This window comes from Theropithecus gelada, chromosome 16, assembly GCF_003255815.1.
Source record: "Theropithecus gelada isolate Dixy chromosome 16, Tgel_1.0, whole genome shotgun sequence".
Lineage (NCBI taxonomy): Eukaryota > Metazoa > Chordata > Mammalia > Primates > Cercopithecidae > Theropithecus > Theropithecus gelada.
The window spans coordinates 72,500,835-72,521,457 of record NC_037684.1 but is presented as its reverse complement, the minus strand read 5'-3'; the positions used below and the strand labels follow the sequence as shown (position 1 = coordinate 72,521,457).

At 54.8% G+C, this 20,623-nt stretch overlaps 1 protein-coding gene across 1 annotated transcript; it reads right to left on the bottom strand.

Annotated features, from left to right (window-relative positions):
* Positions 1 to 920: 920 nt before the first annotated feature.
* NATD1 (N-acetyltransferase domain containing 1) lies at positions 921 to 12,336 on the bottom strand. Its single transcript, XM_025361250.1, has 3 exons — positions 12,075 to 12,336; positions 2,127 to 2,245; positions 921 to 1,463 (listed from the first exon to the last, which is right to left on the bottom strand). The coding sequence occupies exons 1-3, from the start codon at positions 12,178 to 12,180 to the stop codon at positions 1,347 to 1,349; spliced, it is 342 nt and encodes a 113-aa protein (XP_025217035.1). The 5' UTR covers positions 12,181 to 12,336; the 3' UTR covers positions 921 to 1,346.
* Between the last annotated feature and the right edge of the window lie 8,287 nt (positions 12,337 to 20,623).

Below are 20,623 nucleotides of genomic sequence, written 5' to 3'. Positions count from 1 at the left end.
CGCTGCACCGGGGGAGTCAACCTCTCCCTGTACTGCCCAGAGCCCAGCCTGACACCCCCCGAAGCCTGGTGGGAATGCATCACTCCCAAGGGATGTGCTGTTGACTAACCAATGTCTCAGCCCTAAAGGGCCCCTGGCTCCAGGGTCACCCTCCAGCTCTACAGAGGAGCAGGGACGAATCTGACCCTTGTTAGAGCTGACACAAGAGGGCAGGACCTGAGCCAGCCCCAGGGGAAGCCAGCATGCCCGGGAAAGGCTGGTCCCACCAAAGTGTGCTGGTGTGTCTCCCGGACTGCACCCAGGAAGGCTGGGTTGGGGAGGAGCCCAGGGCTGGATGGGCAGCAGAGTGTATCCAGCTTAGCCAGCCCAAAAGAGGACACTGATGTTTGGCAGCAGCACAGAAACCCCTGTGCCTGATGTTTCTTCCTCTTGGATGCTGATGGCAGTTTTTGGAGAACAGTCAGCCTCTCTCCCACCCCAGCTCCAAGGCATCTTCTCGGAGAAGGCTCAGGCAGGTGGCCAAGGCCAGCAAGGGGCAGGCCTGCAGCTGCTCAGGGCCCCTTGGAGATGCTCCCAGCAGACAGGGGTATAGGGGACAGCAGCCCAGGGGGATGGGGTCTTGGTTTCCTGCAGAACCTACACGAGAGGCCAAAAAAAAGGTGGGGGTACCAAGGAGAGGAAAACACCCACGGCACCCACCACCAGCCCGCCTGTAGACCACATCCTGTGTGTTCACATGTGTGAACCGCACGTGCCATTGAGCCTGGCCAGTGCTCCGTCCTTCACTCTCCTGGTTTCTGGCAGCGAGAGCTGCTCCCTTCCAGGGCCCTGCCTGTACTGGGGATGGGGGTCTGAGAAAGGGGCAGCGCTGGTGGCAGGTGGGGTCTGGCGCTGCCACCCTCAGAAGCTGGCACACGAGGTTTCTTATTGCTCCTCTTGGCTCTGGGGCACACCTTCCTAATTTCCAGAAAGGACACGGGCCCAGGAGAGGTGGCAGCAGGGGTCCCGCACTGGCCCTCCTGCTGATCTCCACGTGGAACCCGGCGGGCGGGATGCAGGCTGGCTCTAGCCCCTAGTGCGGCCCACAGGCCTCCCACGAAGCTGCTGGTCTCTGCAGAGAGGGAGCTGCCGGGACTACCCGGCCTCCTTGCCACCTCAGTTACCGGGTCACCGCCCATCATTGGTCAGCGGCCTCCAGGGATCTGGACGTGGAGCACAGATAAGTGTCCTTACAAAAATAACTCTGAGTCTGTTCCCAGTGGGACCAGGTTCCTGAGAGCACGTAGGGCCGGGCAAAGGCCACGTGGAAGAGTCCGGCAGGGAGCGCTCCCGCCTGCAGGCCAGGGTTACGGCTGCAGGCGCTCCAGGTACTGCGGCAGGGGGTTCTCCTTGACGTACTTCTGGATGTACCAGCAGGTGAGATGGGCCTTCAGGTCCTCCTCCACCACGAAGTCCAGGGCGGCCTGGGAGCCGGGCAGAGAGGACAGCGGTCAGGGCCTGCAGCCGGCACCAGAAAGGTGGCATCATCTGCTCCCTCCCCAGGCCCCGGCTCCCTGGCCACCCACTTTGCCCTGCTCAGTAATTCTCTTGCTTCAGCATCACCTGGGATGATCCCCACAGACTGGTCCAGTACACAAGGAAAAAACACATCACCTCTCCCCAGGGAGGTACAAGCCCCCATGCCCCAGGCAGCACGGAGGGCAAAGGTTGCCTGCAATTCTCCTGGCGGGGTGGGGGTGGAGGAGGGAAGCCTGCCGAGGGCCCAGCTAAGTCCCAGCAGCAGCCCTCGGGGCCTGCTTTGCTCTGGCTGTAACTCCCTTCCCCAAGCCCAAACCTCTCTCCAGACAGCCTGGGATTTGGGATTCCCTGAGGATGAAGGGGCTGGGGGCGGGAATGGGGCTCCCACGAAGCACCTGCCACACAGGAGGTGTGTAAGGATCCTGGAGGCTCAGCCACGCCAGGGTCTTGAACAGGAGCCTGGGCCCAGAAAGGCTGCCACCGGCCCGGAGAGGATCCAGGGCCAAGAAGCAGGCTGAACTGGCCACCAGGGCCACCGTCTCCTCTGAGGGAGGGTGGCAGCCCCCACGTCCCCGCTCCCGCCTGGCCCTGCCGCCTGCCTGCCCTACCTTGGCGAGGTGCTTGGCGATGCCGCGCCCACGGTAGGCATCTGGGACCTCGGTGTGCTGCAGGTCCACGATCCGCTTGCCCACGTACTCATAGAGCAGGACGGCCCGGTCATGACATCCTGGGGGTTGTGGAGACAAGTAAGCCTATGCTGACTCCCATCCAAGTGGACTCAGGTGCAGAGGCTGGGGTGGAGGGACAGGCATTGGGGCCCATTCAACTGCTACAGCTAAATCCTGAATAACCTCTCGGCGCCTCAGTCCCCTCATCCATAAAGTGGGGATACAATAAAATGTCCTTCATAGGGTGGTTTGGAGAATTAAATGAGGTAACCTCTGTGACATGCTTACAGCAGTGCTTAGAACACCTGAACCTCTGCTACTACGTCAGTCTTAGCATCCCAGAGCCCTACCACCCCTTCTGTAGCCCTGCTCTCTGCATCCCCAACCCACCACACCCTCGGATCTGGCCCCAGGACCCAGCATTGGACACAGAACAGGGCTCAGCAAATCTGCAACGAAGGCAGAGCATGAAGAGACAAGAGAGGCAGCGCTGTGCCACGCATCACGACCACCTGCTGGACCCTGACCGAGATGCAGCAGGCAAGATCAGAGGCCCGTGGCAGAGTCCATGACGCTGGACACGGGAGACAGTAACAAATGCGTCTTCACACTCCACCAGGCCTGCCAGGCCTGGAGCTCACCAGTCCACCCCAAACTCCTGCTGGGCAAAGAATGAACTGAAGTTTTTCCTAACCACAGTTTTCAGTGTCTCATCTGTTTGCCTGTCCACCTACCCATGCATCCATCGACCCACCCATCCACTTATCCATCCACCAAATGTTTCCTGAGCCCCAGGTACTGTTTCAGATGCTGGGAATATAGCAGCAAACAAGCCACACAAGGAGTCCTACCTCCATGAAACCCAAACAGGAGAAAGAATAAACATGAAAAGCAAGTGGATGTGTAGGATGCCAGGGAATGGGGGCAGGTGAAGACAGGAAGGAGAGGGCACCAGCCATTCGGAGGGAACGGTGTTCTGGGCAGAGGGAACAGCCAGTGCAAAGGCTCTGAGGCGGGAGTGGGCCTGAATGAGGGGCAGCTGGAGTGGGGTGGGTGAGGGGAAGGGAAAAGATGGGGGCAGGGAGGTGATAGGGCAGGTCCTGCAGAGCCTCCTAAGCCTTCTGAGCTGGGCGCCACTGGAAGCCCCTAAGCAAAGGGACGGATGCGATTCACAGATTCTGCTGCCACTGTGGGGAGAACGGATGGGGAGCAGGGGCAGGGAGCCCAGAGGGTGAAGACGGAACACAGACCAGGGCGGGGGCAGTGTGGCTGTGTGGAGCAGTGTTTTGACTGGATGGTATCTGAAAGTGTAGCCAGCAGGATTTACTGATGGCTCGGATGTGGTCGAGCAGGGAAAGGGGAGTCTAGGATAACACTGAGGTTTCTAGTTTCAGGGAGCGCCAAGTGTGTGAATGAAATAAACAAGCTGGGAGGGGGCCGTCAGGGAGGCCCCTCCAATGGAGGGGAAGTCACCGTGCCCAGCTCAGTGGCCTTCCGTCTCTCCTTTGATTCTCCCCGAAGCCTCTGAGTTGAGAGGGGAGTGCCGGGAAGGTGGTGCAGGGGCATGGCCAGGGCAAAGGTTCCAAGGTGGGAGACTCAACACGCTGGCGCTAAAAGAAGACATTCATCGCCACGTGTCTTTCTCCACTCTTGAAAAGCACGCTGTGTTTCACGTGCTTTAACTTCAAAGCCCCAGAGAATCTGCCCCTAAAGCCTGTGCTGGGTGACCCGAGGGGAAGGCTGACGGGACAAGAGGTCCAACCACTAGTCCAGGGCCACCGGAACCGGGGCCAACGGCAGCAAGGAGGCTTTCTGGCCCTTGGTCTCTCCTTTGATTCTCCCCAAAGCCTCAGGAGATGGCTACAATTCATCTCCCCATTTCCAGAGGAGGAACTACTGAGATCCAGGGATCCAAGTCACACAGCAGGCCGAGATGACGCTGGAGCCCAGGCCCGCAGGTCCTGAGCCACAGCCATTCTTTCTGCTCCACCAACACACCTGCTACTTCCTGCACCTGCCATCGCCTAGGCATTTCCCTCTGACCGATGCCCTTTCCCCGTTCCTGCCAGGCCCAGCTGAGGGTTCCCCAGCCTCACTCCCCTCATGCCTGCAGCCCCGCCCCCGCACCGGCCCTGCTGCCTCCTCCTTGTGGGCCTGACTGTCCTTCTGTGGACTGTGCCTGCCACCCTGGCCAAGGCCCAGCTGTGGCCACTGCCGCCTGTCCTGGCTGCACAGCAAGGGATGTGGTTCTTGGCTCCCCACCTGCTGGGGTTAATTCAACTCATCCAGGACAGGCGAGCAGAGAGAGGAGGCTATTTTGAGACTGACCCGGTCACCAAGGGAGCTGCCTACCTAACCTGGCCATTTAATGACCCCAGGCTCATTAAGGGCCTACTATGTTCCAGCCGTGTTTGGGCTGCAGGGCAGGCAGCAGTGACCAAAACTGATGAAACTCTTCCTCATGGATCTTACCTACTGAGGAAGACACATAATAAGTAATATAATCATAAATAATACAGGGGCCGGGCACGGTGGCTCATGCCTGTAATCCCAGCACTCTAGGAGGCAGAGGTAGGAGGATCGCTTGAGCCCAGGAGCTGGAGACCAACCTGGGCAACATGATGACCCAGTCTCTACAAAAATAAAAATAAAGTTGGCCAGGCACAGTGACCCACTCCTATAATCCCAGCACTTTGGGAGGCCAAGGCGGGCGGATCACCTGAGGTCAGGAGTTCGAGACCAGCCTGGCCAACGTGGTGAAAGCCCATCTCTACTAAAGATACAGAAATTAGCTGGGCGTGGTAGCGGGTGCTTGTAATCCCAGCTACTTGGGAAGCTGAGGCAGGAGAATCACTTGAACCCGGGAAGCGGAGATTGCAGTGAGCGCCGTGACCGCACCATCGCACTCCAGCCTGGGCAACAAGAGCAAAACTCCATCTCAACAACAACAACAAAAAAAAAAAGGTAGCTGAGCATGGTGGTACACACCTATGGTCCCAGCTATTTGGGAGGCTGAGACGGGAGGATCACTTGAGCCCAGGAGTTTGGGGCTGCAGTGAGATATGATTGTATCACTGCACTTCAGCCTGGGTGAGAATGAGACCCTGTCTCTAAATACATATGTACATACATCACAGGTGATAAGCTGACAGGTGCCAAGGATCACTACACAGCAGAGGAGGGGTGGGTGGGGAGGGGCAGGGCTGCCACTGTAAAAAGGGCATACAGGGACCCCAAAGGAGATGTGGGGTATGAGCCATCCACTGGCGAGAGCAGCATGTGCAAAGGCCCTGGGATAGGAGGCTGAAGGAAGAGCAAGGAGGCCAGAGTGGCTGGGCCCGAACAAGCCGGGGGTGAGGGTTGGGAAGCCAAGTCAGAGATCCTGGGGCCAGACCACACAGAGCCCTGCAAGCCACCAAAAAGAGCTCAGCTTTTGCTCCAGCACAGTCCCTGCAGAGCAGGGAGGTGGACACCAGAAGCCTGGCAAGCTCATTTCTGCTCCTCTGTGCACGTCTTGCGTCAGCGTTTCTGGAGTAGCCACCTGGGCCATGGATGGGCCTGACCCTGGGAGGCCTCTGCTTCCCACTGGCCCTCAGTGATCGCACAGCTCAGCCACTACCATATTCCAGGCACCCAGCTCAGGGTAGACACCCAAGAAATATCTGTCCAACTAAAACAACTGCTATTCTGTCTCTGCCAGACACACACTAGGGCCTTGCGGCAGACCTGTGGACAACTGGCTGGACCAGCGTGCCGGCCTTCCCACAGCCGGGCCCGCACCTCGGGCTGTGGCTCCCAGGAGACAGCAGGACAGGAACGGTGGTGGCCCAAGCGTGTGCAGCCCCAGGATGGGGCAGGCTTGTGCTCTGCTCTCTCCACACGACAATCCTCACAACCATCCCACTAAACAGGTAGGATTCTCACAGCCCCATGTACAGATGGGGAAACTGAGGCCCAGGAGGGAGGAGGGTGGTGGTGATCGTCCCGGGACAGGTGAGGTCTCTGGGGCCGAGAGGTGTCGGGACTGGCGTAGGATCACCTGGCAGAGTTGAGACTGGAACTGAGGGGCCTGCCCTGCCCTAGGCTTGCTCCTGTGGCTCCCAAGTGACAAGTACTAACCCCGTCTGTTCTAGTCTGAGGTCTGGAACTCTCAAGGCAGCTCTTAGAGCCTAGCCCAGATAAGGGCCTGGGGCCTGGGCCAGGCCCAGAGGCTGTGCCTGTGTCACTGTGAGATGAGACAGCAGGATCCACGGTGCCCAGAAATGAACGCGTGGCTGACAGTGCTGCCCTGGTGTCCTGCTCCCATCATGGGGGCTGCGGGCAGTCAGGGGAGGCCTCTGGACACGTCATGTTTGGGCTCACCTGGAATGAGAATCAGGGAGGTGTGTGGAGTTGACTGGCGATAGGGCTGAGTCAAAGGAGGGTCTTCAGGCTGAAAGGGGAACAGAGGGCATCTGGGGTGGCCATAGTGGTGGTGGGGCTACATGTGAGGAAAAGATCAAGTTTAAATGGACACCCTACATGGGCCAGACCACATGGCAGTGGGTGGCGAGGAGCCAGGCTCCTGGGCGGCAACCTCAGAGCATCCGGCCAGGGCCTGAACTCCACCTTGGAGGGCCTTCAAAGGCCACCCAGTCACAAGTGTCTACACCCACAACACAGCCCACAAATGCAATACCGGTCCTCGCGCTCAACTCCTTGTCCTGCCCCAAACCTGTCTGGAGATCCCAGGAAGATGCCCAAGTCCCCAAAGCTTGACCAAGGTCCTTGGCTCCTCCTCGCCTTGCCTTTCTCATCTGACCTGACCCTCGGCAGGGCTGTGGACACAGCTTTCTAAACGTGCCTGGGGTCCAGCTGCCTCTCTGGCCACCCTGCTTTGGTGGCTGTTCCCCTGCCTGCCACCTTTCTGCCCAGGGCCTCCGGGAACCCTTCCTTCTCATTCCAGGTGAGCCCAAAGGTCACCTGCCCAGAAGCCTCCACTGGCCGCCCGCAGCCCCCATGATGGGACAGCAGGACACCAGGGCAGCACTGTCAGCCACACGTTCATTTCTGGGCACCGTGGATCCTGCTGTCTCAGCTCACAGCGACATAGGCACAGTCTCTGGGCCTGGTCCGGGCCCCAGGCCCTTATCTGGGCTAGGCTCTAAGAGCTGCCTTGAGAGCTCCAGACCTCAGACTAGCACAGAGGGGGTCAGTACTTGTCACTTGGGAGCCACAGGAGCAAGCCTAGGGCAGGGCAGGGCCCTCAGTTCCAGTCTCAACTCTGCCAGGTGATCTTACGCCAGTCCCGACATCTCTCTGCCCCAGAGACCTCACCTGTCCCGGGACGATCACCACCACGCTCCTCCCTCCTGGGCATGAGAACCCCACCAGCATCATGTGGCTGGTCTGAGAAAAGTTAAAGCTATTCTGCTCGTGGGGGACCCGTCCCTGGGTCTCTGTACCCCCATGCTCTCTCTGCCCCTCCCCAACCTCAGGACCAAAGCGGGCCAGGAAATTGTCAGGGGAGGCGATCACAGAGAAAGACCAAAGCTTGCAGACAGGAGACAGGGGCAAGACCTCTGGGAGATGTGGAGTCTGCAGAAGGTGTTGACCTCTGCTTTCTCCACTCGGCCCACACCCACCCTGCAAGAAGAGCTGGCAGATCAAAATATATAGATGAGGACACTGAGGCAGACGGAGGCAGAGCCCAGGCTGCCGGAACGGTGGCCCTGGACAAGGACAAGCAGACACCCTGGCTGGCTTTTCCGGCACCTCTGTAAGTAGAGCCTGGATCAGAGAGGAGCCACATGTTGGTGGCTCATTGGTGGATTAGGCAGAGGGAGCTGTGAGCCTGGAGAGGCTCAGCCATAGGTCCCTCCCCTCCCCAGAGGACTCTGGTCTAGCCCAGCCCAACACAGCCAGGAGCCTCATACTGGGGCTGTGATCTGAGCACCTCCCAAGGCCTGGGGCTGTGGTCTCAGCTCCACTGCATCCAGGGATGCTGAGGGAGGCCAGGGGCAGCAGCTGACTCTCTGGGGCCTCAGTCTTCCTGTCTGCAAAATGGGGGTTAGGGAGGATGCAGAAAGTTCCACAGTTCTGCAACCTTCAAGTGTCCCTTCCCTTGCAGCAAGTGGGACACATAGCCCTGCCTGTGAGGGAGAGGGAAGGCTGAGGAAGGGACTGCCCAGGAGGTGGGGGGTCTCTTCCAGCTGCCTCCAACCTTCACAAACCATCCTCAGATGGAGGCTAGGGGCTTGATTCTGGCTTAGCTGCCTACAGGCTGTGTGCTTTGGTTTCCCCATCTACGAAGTGATGACAAGCTTGCATTTCAGAACGGGGATGTGGGATCAGACAAGCCCGAGCTCAAGCCTTCCTCTCATCACCCAAAAGCAAGTCACAGCCATGCTTCTTTCCACATCTGTCCAGGATTTAGGCGTTTCTCCCACGCCTCGTGGCAGTGCCTGGACTAGTGAAGTAACCACCTCCCTGCTCTGTCCTGGTCCTCACAGTTTGCTCCCCTTAGAGCAGCAGCCAGAGGGAGCCAGGGCATCCCGTCTTTCTTTTTTTTTTTTTGAGACGGAGTCTCGCGCTGTGTCACCCAGGCTGGAGTGCAGTGGCGCGATCTCGGCTCACTGCAAGCTCCGCCTCCCAGGTTCACGCCATTCTCCTGCCTCAGCCTCCGAGTAGCTGGGACTACAGGCGCCCGCCACCACGCCCGGCTAGTTTTTTGTATTTTTAGTAGAGACGGGGTTTCACCATGTTAGCCAGGATGGTCTTGATCTCCTGACCTCATGATCCACCCACCTCGGCCTCCCAAAGTGCTGGGATTACAGGCTTGAGCCACCGCGCCCGGCCGGGCATCCCGTCTTTCTTCTGCTCAGGACCCTCCTAGGTGCCTCAGAGTCAAAGCCAAGTCCACGGGACAACGGCCTCCAGGCCCTGCACCACGTGCTCCCCATGACCCCTCGATCCATCCTGCACACACCAGGCATCGCAGGCAGAGCTTTGCTCTTGCTGTTCCCTCCACTTGAAACACTCTTCCCTCTTGTAGCTCTGTTTCTTGACTCCTTCGGGTCTTCACTGAAATGCCATCCTCCAGGGAGGGGCGTCCTGGACACAAGATTCTAAATAGCAGCCCTGCCCAACACAGCCTCACCTTTGCCCCCTGCACCTCTCATGAGAGCCCTTTGTTTTCCAGGATACATTCAAACGGACTCTATGTCTTGTCCATTTCCCTCTCTGTCAGCCACACGAGACCCCAACACCTAAGAGTGCTTGGTACACGGTAGGCGCTCAACAAATACTTACGGGGTGAATCACAGCTCCTCCACCTCTGTGGTGCAAGACTTGGGGCAAGTCTTTTCACTTCCCCATGTCTCAGTCTCCCCATCTGTATATGGGAAATGCAGTTTCCCCTCTCCCTGTGCTGTGCAGCTATGAAATAAAGAGACTCCAGGTGCACCGGGCCTCCTAGAACGCTGTTAAGTGCTTAATAAACGAAGCTGTTCAAACTTTTTCCCTCACTCAGAACCAGAGCTCGCAGGAAGAGAGATCGGCCTAGCTCTGCTATGTGGACAGCCTAGGAACACTTCCGCACCAGGCGCCTGGGGCTAGCTGACCCCTCAGCCTCAGTGTTTGTATCACTCAGTGGGCGCAACAGCGCCCAGCCTCCAGGCTTGCCTTACAGGTCGGGAATGATACCACAGCCTGTTGTCCTGATCAGCTCAGGGAGGCCTGGGTCCACACTCAGACGACCCTTCTCTGGTCCCAAGACACACACACCCAAACCCAGTGCGGCCTGGAAGCCCAGAAAAGCCCCACCCTGAGCTGCACAGCCACTCCCTTGGGGGCCTCTGGCCTCCCTCTTCTCTCTCCCCTGGGCTTGGCTGGGGAGATCCCCAGCCACATCTGTGGTCAGCTCTCTGGGCTGTAAGTTCCAGAAGGGGGTAAGTTTAGAAATATGGCTGGGCATGTACAGCCCTGACCACAGCCAGCTCTGGAGGGCTGTCCTTTGGCTGTACCCACTTGGAAGAGAAAAAAAAAAAAAAAACCCAAATGTATCCCCTCTTCTTTCTATCTTTGAGAATAATGGGCCTCCTGAGCCCCCAAGGGAACCAGAGGCCGCTCTGGAACCTCAGAAGAGAGGATATGAAAGCCACCAGCTCTCTCTCCCCGAGTGGCCAGGGCCCCGAATGTCACCGCTAGCTAAGCCCTGCCGGCACCCCAGCAGTAGCAGGACTGGCCTCTGCCGGGTGGTGTAGGGTTGGTTGGGCCAACGGTGAAGTTCTGGGTGATGCTGGGCAATCATTTCCTAAGGTCTCTAGCCTCAGTTTCCTCATCTGTAACACAGGGTGGTATGTCACAACATTGTCAGGGTATTGTGACAGTCCCATCCACGAAGCAGTAGTGGGGCCTGGCTCGACACTGGGCACATTCCAAATAGCATCAGAGATCTGGCAGAGGCCCCTCCTGGCTGAAGCCAAACGTGGCTCACAGGAGCCCCACGGTCCAGGGAGTCAGACCAGTCAGGAGGCCATCCCAGCTCTGTCCAACTCTCGGCCTGACCTCTCTGGCAAACCTTTCCCTTTCCTGGCCCTCCACCTTCCCTTCTTGAAAATGGGCACAGTGGCCTCTAAGGGCTGGTCCAGCTTGGACATTCCCACTGGGGCGAGATGGGCCACAGGGAGTTCATGGCCCTGTTTTTGTAGTTCTACTTCCTACCTCTGGGACCTCCTGAGCGGGATGGGCCAGTCAAAACTTCTCTACACCAGCTGGGCGTGGTGACTCACTCCTGTAATCCCAGCACTTTGGGAGGCCACGGCAGGTAGATCACCTGAAGTCAGGAGTTCAAAACCAGCCTGGCCAATATGGTGAAAGCCCGTCTCTACTAAAAATACGAAAATTAGCTGGGCGTGGTGGTGGGTGCCTGTAATCCCAGCTACTCGGGAGGCTGAGGCGGGAGAATCACTTGAACCCAGGAAGCAGAGGTTGCAGTGAGCCGAGATCGTGCCACAGGAACTCCAGCCTGGGTGACAGTGTGAGACTCCATCTCAAAAAACCAAAAACAAAAACTTCTCTACACTAAAGGAGGACTTGCCCTTGCTTTCTGGCTTCACCAATCACGATCCGGCCACAATTACCAGCACTTACTAATGCCCCACGAGCTGGTCTGATCCTTTACATTTGTCACAGTCTTTCATCCTTACAGCTAGCCAATGGGGTGTGCACTGGTGTTATTCCCACTGCAGAGAGGGAAAAACTGAGGCACACAGAAGTGAGGCAAATGGCCAGTCCCAGAGCCACTGAAGTCTTGATAGTGATAGTCATCCCCCTCCAACACTCCCCCCAAGGGACCACAAGCCCCTTTCGCGGTCAGCCCCAGGTCCGCAGACCTCCCAGGTGTAGAAAGACTAAGATTCCCAGGGGCAGCAAGAAGCCATATAACACCCGCAGAAGGGGACAGGTCACCGCTGACCACCTTTCCAGGATCTCCAACAGGAGCCTTCAGTGGATGCCCAACAGCTGTGAACAACTGGGCCTGAGCAGGTGCGGTTCCCCTGCGGCTGAGACTGGAGACCCGCGCGGCCCCAGCTCCTGCCTCTGCCTTTCCAGGGGCCCCTGTCCGCCCTGGCCCCTGTTCTCTCGGGTAGTCTGACCCCGCCCAGCCCGTTCCACTTCCCGGAGCGCCGACCGCGCCCCCACCTGGCCCCGAGCGCAACCCAGCCCGTGCCCGGAGCTCCGGCCGCCCGAGACCACCCCGCGGCGCACGCTCGCAACAGCCTTCCCGGGCGGCGGGCCGGGACCGGGCCGCGGGCGCGCGGGGGACGGGCGCCCAGAAAGGGGGCGGCCCCGGCGGGTCCCGCTCGCTCGCAGACAAAAGGTCGGGGCGGACTGGGGCCGCGTTACCGTTGAGCCGGACAGTGAACTGGCGGCGCCGGCGGTCGTGCTCCACGCGGATGGGGCAGCTCTGCTCCAGCGCGCCCAGCGGCACGGCGGCCGCCGAGTGCGCCATCTGCGCGCGGGGCTGCGGCGCTGGGACCCGGGCGGCGCCGGCGGGGGCCCGGACGCGCGGCGAGGGCTCGGGCGCGCGGCGGGGCTCGGGCGCGGGCGCAGGCGGCAGGCGGCGGGGTAGTTAGGGCCTGGGAGACCGCAGGCGGCGGCGCTGAAACTGACACTCGGCGGCGGCGGCAGCAACAAAAAGGAGGTGGGGGGGCCAGGAAATCAGCTGTGAGGTCACGTGCGGCGCGCAGCCAGTGGACGCGCGGCCTTTTTGTTTTGATACATTCCAGTCACCTCTTAAAGGGACCGCGCCGGCCGCGTTCCGCTCGCAGCCCCAAACAAAACAACACGGGACGCCGCCGGGCGCCGGGCTGCTTTTCCGTCCTGCGTTTGTCCCACGTGCAACTTTGGTACCCCTGCAAGGACCCTTCTTAAAAAGACGTAATAACCTGTATGGACATTCTAATCGTCCCCAAGGCAGCCACCATTTATTAAGCACTTGCTGTGTGCACGACCTGTGTATAGCAAAGCCCTGGAGCACAGGAAGCGCTCAGTAAACACTGCGCTGAAATTTATCACCAGAAACCTGAGAAATAGGTATGCTTGACTCCGTTTTACAGTTGAGCAAATAGAAGCCTAAGGCAATGAAAGACATGCATGAATTCTCACGCAGTTAGTGCCCTAGGGCTACTGGTGCTAGGAGCACGTACCCACCCGTGTGCGCAGCCTGGGTGGCTACTGGCTACTAGGAAGGAATTGTCCCGTGAAGCCTTGTTTGGGATAGAAGTGAAATGCCACCTCTCCCAAGGGAGGTGGAAATGCGGGAAGAGGCCTTGGGGATCCTTGGATCCACTCCACAGATGGGGAGGCTGAATCCCAGAAAGGGGCAGGGACTTGATTGAAGGCACACGGGACTCTTGGGGCTCAGACTTCTTTGAAAGGCGACTTAATTAGGCTCTTCAAGGCTCAACCTTAGATCCCAACCCTCCCCTCTTGTTCACCTGAAGGGGCACTCCTGTTGCCCATAGCTGTGCAGTGAATCACACAGGTTACTTTTAATGTTTTGTTAATTACGGTGTAAGCTTCATGTTCATACCCGCGTGACCACCATCCAAATCAAAATACAGAACATTGCTGGTTCCCTAGGGCCCTCTTCCCAGCAATGCCCTACCCTTTGATTTAACCACTATCCCTGACTTATAGCATTGTTGACTAATTAGGTTTCTCTAGACCATCATGTAAACAGAATCATACAATATGTACTATTTTATTTTATTTTATTTATTTATTTATTTATTTATTTATTTATTTATTTATTTATTTATTTTAAGACAGTCTCGCTCTGTTGCCCAGGCTGGAGTGCAGTGGTTTGATCTCGGCTCACTGCAGGGTCTGCCTCCTGGGTTCAAGTGATTCTCCTGCCTCAGCCTCCCGAGGAGTTGGGACTACAGGCCTACACCACCACGCTCGGCTAATTTTGGTATTTTTAGTAGAGACAGGGTTTCACCATGTTGGCCAGGCTAGTTTCAAACTTCCAACCTCAGGTGATCCATTCCGCCTTGGCCTCCCAAACTACTGGAATTACAGGCATGAGCCACCGCACCCAGCCCAATGTGTACTTTTGATGTCCAGTTTCTTTTGCTCAATATTTTATCTGTGAAATTCATCCCTGTTGTTGCATCTTTTTCACCACTGAGTAATCATTCCGTTGTGTTAACAAAAAAAGCCAAACTGTAAAATATTTGAAGAGCTTAATCTGAGCCAAATATGAGTGACTATGATCCTGGACACAGCCTCAAGAGGTCCTGAGAACATGTGCCAGAGGTGGTTGGGTTATAGCTTGGTTTTATACATTTTAGGGAGACAGAAGTTACAGGCAAAGACCTAACACCTGTAAGGTGTACATTGGTTCGGCCATCCAGAAGGTGGTGAGGGCTTACAGGTCATAGGTGTATTCAAATATTTTCTTTTTCTTTTTTTGAAACAGGGTCTCACTCTGTCACCCTAGTTGGAGTGCAGTGGCGCCATCTTGGCTCACTGCTACCTCTGCCTACCTGGCTCAAGCCATTACTTTGTCAGATATATTTACTGAGAAAATCCTCTGATCCTCCCACCTCAGCCTCCCAAGTAGCTGGGACCACTGGTGTGGGCCACCACAGCCGGCTAATTTTTTTGTATTTCTTGTAGAGATGGAGTTTCAACATGTTGCCCAGGCAAAGGCGATCCATCTGCCTCGACCTCCCAAAGTGCTGAGATTATAGGCACAAGCCACCCGCCCCTCCCCCCTGCCCCCCTATTCAAAGATTTTCTGATTGGCATTTGGTTGAAAGAGTTAAGCTTTTCCTAAAGAGTTGATGTCAGAAAGAGTTAAGATAAGAGGGGTGTGTGGAAAGCCAAGGTTCTTACTATGTAGATGAAGCCTCTGATAGCAGACTTCAGAAAGAATAGATGGTAAATGTCTCTTTTAGGACTTTGAAAGGTGTCAGACCCTTAGTCAAATCTCTCCTTAATCAGGAAAAGACCCAGAAAGGCAGGGAAATTCTCCACACATGCAAATTTTCCCCACAAGAGATGGTATTGCAGGGCCATTCCAAAATATGTCAAAGAATATGTTTTTGGGTAAAATTATTTCATTTCTTTCGGAGCCTGTTATCTGTCATGTGATGCTCTACCAGAGTCAGGTTGGAATTTGGTATCTTAGTGCTACAAAGAGTCTGTTTTGGGTCAGGCACGGTGACTCACACCTGTAATCCCAGCACTTTGGGAGGCTGAGGTGGGCGGATCACAAGGTCAGGAGATCAAGACCATCCTGGCTAACACGGTGAAACCTTGTCTCTACTAAAAATACAGAAAAAGAATTAGCCAGGTGTCATGGTGGGCGCCTGTAGTCCCAGCTACTCCGGAGGCTGAGGCAGGAGAATGGTGTGAACCTGGGAGGCAGAGCTTTCAGTGAGCCGAGATCGTGCCACTGCACTCCAGCCTGGGTGACAGAGCAAGACTCCATCTCAAAAAAGAAAAAGGAAAAGAATGAGTCTGTTTTGTCAATCTATATATATTTTATGGTTTTTTGTTTTTTGTTTTTTTTTTTGAGATGGAGTTTCGCTCTTGTTGCCTAGGCTGGAGTGCAGTGGCACGATCTTGGCTCACCACAACCTCTGCCTCCCGGGTTCAAGCGATTCTCCTGCCTCAGCCTCTGGAGTAACTGGGATTACAGTCATGCATCACCACGCTGGGCTAATTTTTTTTGTATTTTTAGTAGAGACGGGGTTTCTGCATGTTGGTCAGGCTGGTCTCGAACTCCCAACCTCGGGTGATCCGCCCGCCTTAGCATCCCAAAGTGCTGGGATTACAGGCGTGAGCCACCGTACCTGGCCATGATGTATATTTTAATGTTAATTCTGGTCAGTTGTGCCTACACTCCAAAGGGAGGGGGTTATAAACGAGGCATGTCCCATTTCCCTTCCCATCACGGCCTGAACTAGCTTTTCAAGTGTCTTTGGAATCCCCCTGGGGAAGAGGGGAGACCCATTCAGTCAGTTGGGGAGCTTAGAATTTTATTTTTGGTTTGTAGTGTGGATATACCACAATTTATCCATTCATCTGTTGATGGGCATTTGGGTTGTTTTGCTTTGGGACTATTATGAATAAATCTGCTATGGACATTCTTAAAAACGTGTTTTAGGGTCTGCATTGTAGCATTCCTCTGTGTAGCTACCAGAAATGGATTGCTGGACTTTTTTATAAGAGAAAATCTGTCTCTGTAACCCAGGCTGGAGTGCAATGGCATGATCACTGCTCACTGCAGCTTCGATCTCCTGTGCTCAAGTGATCCACCTCAGCTTCCTGAGTAGCTGGGACTGCAGGTGTGTGCTACCATGCTGGGCTAATTTTCAGTTTCATAGAGATGAGGGCCTCTCTGTGTTGCTCTGGCTGGTATCAGACTCCTGGACTCAAGTGATACCCTCTTGTGTTGGCCTCTCAAAAAGTGCTGGGTTTACAGTCATGAGCCACCATACCCGGCCTTTGCTGGATCTTATAGCAGGTGTATATTTAGTTTTGTGAGAAATTGCCAGAGCTTTTTCCAAAGTGGGTGTACCATTTTACACTCCTGCCGCCAATTTTGTGAGTTTCATTCATTGTCCAGTCTTTTCCAAGTTAGCCATTCTGCATGTGAAGTGGCATCACACTGTAGCTCTCTTTTGCGGTGGCCTGTTGAATGGAGATGTTGAGCCTCTTTGGATATGCTCCTTGGCCATTTGGATATCCTGTTGTGAACACTTTGGCCAATTGTGCCACAATTTTTGTGGCACAAAATTAATTTTTTAAATTTGTAAATTCTTTAGAGTGATTTTTGTTGTTCAGTTACCATTCCTTTGTCAGATATATTTACTGAGACTATCCTCTGCTAGTGTATTTTTATTGTTATTTTAACCAGTGTGTCTTGTATTGGGGAGTTTGTAAACAAAACAAGGCTAGAGAGTGAGTCTACATGCAAGGAGACAGAAAGTGATTCTGGGGTCAGATAAGTCCTTGACCCCAGATGGGTCATAGTGGCTGGCACTCCTGAGCAAGCAAGATGTAACTTCGTGAGCGTCTCAGGTGTCTTCTCCATCTCCAGAGCACGTAAGTGGTTTGGGGAGGCCAGAACGTGTTCCTGAAATTTCTTGAACAGGCCATACTCGTTCCCAACTCTGGGCCAGTGCACATGCTGTTGTCCAGACATCACCTCCTCTGGGAAGCCCTCATCTCTGCAGTCACATTTATTTAGTGTCTGTCCCCCAGCTATTCTAGATCCAGGGCAGATTCCTCTCTGATCAGTCCCTGGCAGAGCCCAGCACACACCTGGCCCAGTTAAAAGCCAGGGTCTTCCTTGTCTCTGGCTCCCTTCCTTCTCCCCTGCTTTTGAATATCCTTAGCTCACTAGCATCTTTTCACCTTGCAGAAGTTCCTTCTGGAACAAGGCTAAACAAAAGAACCAAGTGAGCATTTACCGTCTGATCCAGTCAGTGGATGTGCTCTGCCTCCCTACCCTGGGGAAACCGGGCTATGTGGAGACCAGGTTATAGACGTAGGATATCATTTATTCAGTCAGTCATCAGTTCATTTAGCAAATATTGGACGATTACTGCATGCCAGGTACTGTTATAAGGAGACCCAACAGCGAACAATACAAAAAACTCCCTGCCCTGGCCCGGTGCGATGGCTCACGCCTGTAATCCCAGCACTTTGGGAGACCGAGGCGGGCGGATCACGAGGTCAGGAGATCGAGACCATCCTGGCTAACATGGTGAAACCCCATCTCTACTAAAAATAAAAAAATTAGGCCGGGCGCGGTGGCTCAAGCCTGTAATCCCAGCACTTTGGGAGGCCGAGACGGGTGGATCACGAGGTCAGGGGATCGAGACCATCCTGGCTAACACGGTGAAACCCCGTCTCTATTAAAAAATATAACAAACTAGCCGGGCGTGGTGGCGGGCGCCTGTAGTCCCAGCTACTCGGGAGGCTGAGGCAGGAGAATGGCGTGAACCCGGGACGCGGAGCTTGCAGTGAGCTAAGATCCGGCCACTGCACTCCAGCCCCGGCGACACAGCAAGACTCCGTCTCAAAAAATAATAATAATAAAAAATAAAAAAATAAAAAATAAAAAAAAAATTAAAAAATTAGCTGGGCGCGGTGGCGGGTGCCTGTAGTCCCAGCTACTCGGGAGGCTGAGGCAGGAGAATGGTGTGAACCCGGGAGGCAGAGCTTGCAGCGAGCCGAGATTACGCCACTGCACTCCAGCCTGGGTGACAGAGCGAGACTCCATCTCAAAAAAACAAAACAAAACAAAACAACAACAAAAAAACCAAAACTCCCTGCCCTTTAGGAGCTGATGCTCTAGTTGGGAGAGAGGCAATAAGCAAAGAGGAAACTAATGATCTGGCCCTTCACATGGCCCAGAGGGAGATTCAGCAGGGGGCGGGGGCGTGCTCCTGGAGGAGGTCATGGTTTCAGATTGGGTGGTCAGGACAGACGTCAGCTGACGTGAAGTCTTTTTTGAAAGGCTTGAAGGAGGGGTCGGGGTGGTGGCTTACACCTGTAATCCCAGCACTTTGGGAGGCCCAGGTGGGCGGATCACCTGAGGCCAGGAGTTCGAGACCAGCCTGACCAACATGGAGAAACCCTGTCTCTACGAAAAATACCAACATTAGCTGGGTATGGTGGCGCATACCTGTAATCCCAGCTACTTGGGAGGCTGAGGCAGGAGAATCACTTGAACCTGGGAGGTGGAGGCTGCAGTAAGCCAAGATTGTGCCACTGCACTCCAACCTGGGTGACAGAGTGAGACTCGATGTCAAAAAAGAAAGGCTTGAAGGAAGTGAGGGAGTGAATCAGGTGGCATAGGGGGAAGGGCAGAAAGAGTGGCTGTGCAGAGGCCCTGGGGTGCATTCCCAGAACACAGGGAAGCCAGCGTAGCTAGGACAGAGACCCTGGGGGACAGGGGATGAGATGAGAGGTCCTGCAGGCAGATTGAGGGGCCTTTGGCTTGGACTCTGACCTGGGAGGGTTTGGGGCATGATCTTGTCAGAGGTATTTGAACCAGAGTGACTCCATCTTGAATAGGGGCTGGGTAAAATAAGGCTGAGACTTGCTGGGCTGCATTCTTAGTAAATTAGGCATTTTAAGTCACAGGACGAGATAGGACGTCGGCACAAGATACATATCATGAAGACCTTGCTGATAGAACAGGTTGCAGTAGGCCGGGTGCAGTGGCTCACGCCTGTAATCCCAGCACTTTAGGAGGCCGAGGCAGGCAGATCACGAGGTCAGAAGATCGAGACCATCCTGGCTAACACGGTGAAACCCTGTCTCTACTAAAAATGCAAAAAAAAATTAGCCAGGCGTGGTGGCAGGCACCTGTAGTCCCAGCTACTTGGGAGGCTGAGGCAGGAGAATGGCGTGAACCCGGGAGGCAGAGCTTGCAGTGAGCCAAGATCGCGCCACTGCACGCCAGCCTGGGCGACAGAGCAAGACTCCGTCTCAAAAAAAAAAAAAAAAGAAAGAAAAAAAAACAGATTGCAGTAAAGAAGCCAGCCCAAACCCACCAAAACCAAGATGGCGATGAGAGTGACCTCTGGGCGTCCTCATTGCTCATTATGCACTCATTAGAATATATTAGCATGCTAAAAGACACTCCCACCAGGGCCATGAGAGTTTACAGATGCAATAGCAACTTCCAGAAGTTATCCTATGTGGTCTAAAAAGGGGTTTAACTCTAGGAATTGCTCACCCCTTTCCTGAAAAACTCATGGATAATCCACCCCTTTGTTTAATACAAAATAAAAAAATAACTATAACTATCCTTAGTCCAGCAGGCCAAGCTACTGCTCTGCCTATGGAATAGCCCTTCTTTTATTCCTTTACTTTCTCTTTTTTTCCTTGAGACAGAGTCTCGCTCTGTCACCCAGCCTGGAGTGCAGTGGATGATCTCGGCTCACTGCAACTTTCGCCTCCCGGGTTCAAGCGATTCTCCTGCCTCAGCCTCCTGAGTAGCTGGGATTACAGGCACATGCCACCAAGCCCAGCTAATTTTTGTATTTTTTTTATGTCTCTTTTCAGTGGATTGCATGAAGGAGTTACACTAGTCCAAGTTAAAAAGGGATCAGACCCCAAATGGTTACATTGTATACGCTGTGAGGTTTTTAAACTTGTGACAAGAGACAGAAGGGAAATTTTACTCATTGCAAGGAAATCCTCACTTAAGCTTCACTGAGCCACAAGCACTTAAAACCCATGAACCTTCGGCTGATCGTCCTCAGCCAGTCCGGTCTCTATGAGGAACTGGCATATGTTCTTGTGTTGGTCGCCCTATAGCTGAAGTACTTCTCCATATTCTGAATGCTCAATTACAGTACCATTGCAGGCAAACTTCTCTTTTATTTTTTATTTTTGAGAAGAATCTACCTCTGTCGTCCAGGCTGGAGTGCAGCGGCGCAATCTCGGCTTACTGCTACCTCCGCTTCCCGGGTTCAAGCGATTCCTGTGCCTCAGCCTCCCGAGTAGCTGGGATTACAGGCGCCCACCACTACGCCCAGCTAATTTTTTGTATTTTTAGCAGAGATGGGGTTTCAGCATATTGGCCAGGCTGGTCTCGAACTCCTGACCTTGTGATCTGCCCGCCTCAGCCTCCCAAAGTGTTGGGATTACAGGCGTGAGCCACTGCGTCTGGTCTCTCTGTTGAATTCTTACATGGATATAATCCTCAGTACCAGCAAGAAACAGGTCATCAGCCTTACTTGCATCAACAAAGGGGTCTGAAAAGAAAGGTTAAGCTGCGCCAGGTGCGGTGGCTCACGCCTGTAATCTCAGCACTTTGGGAGGCCGAGGCCGGCGGATTGCCAGACCTCAGGAATTTGCAAGGCTCAGATGCCACTGCCACTGCCACTGCCATCCCCCCTAAGATGTTTTATGCATGC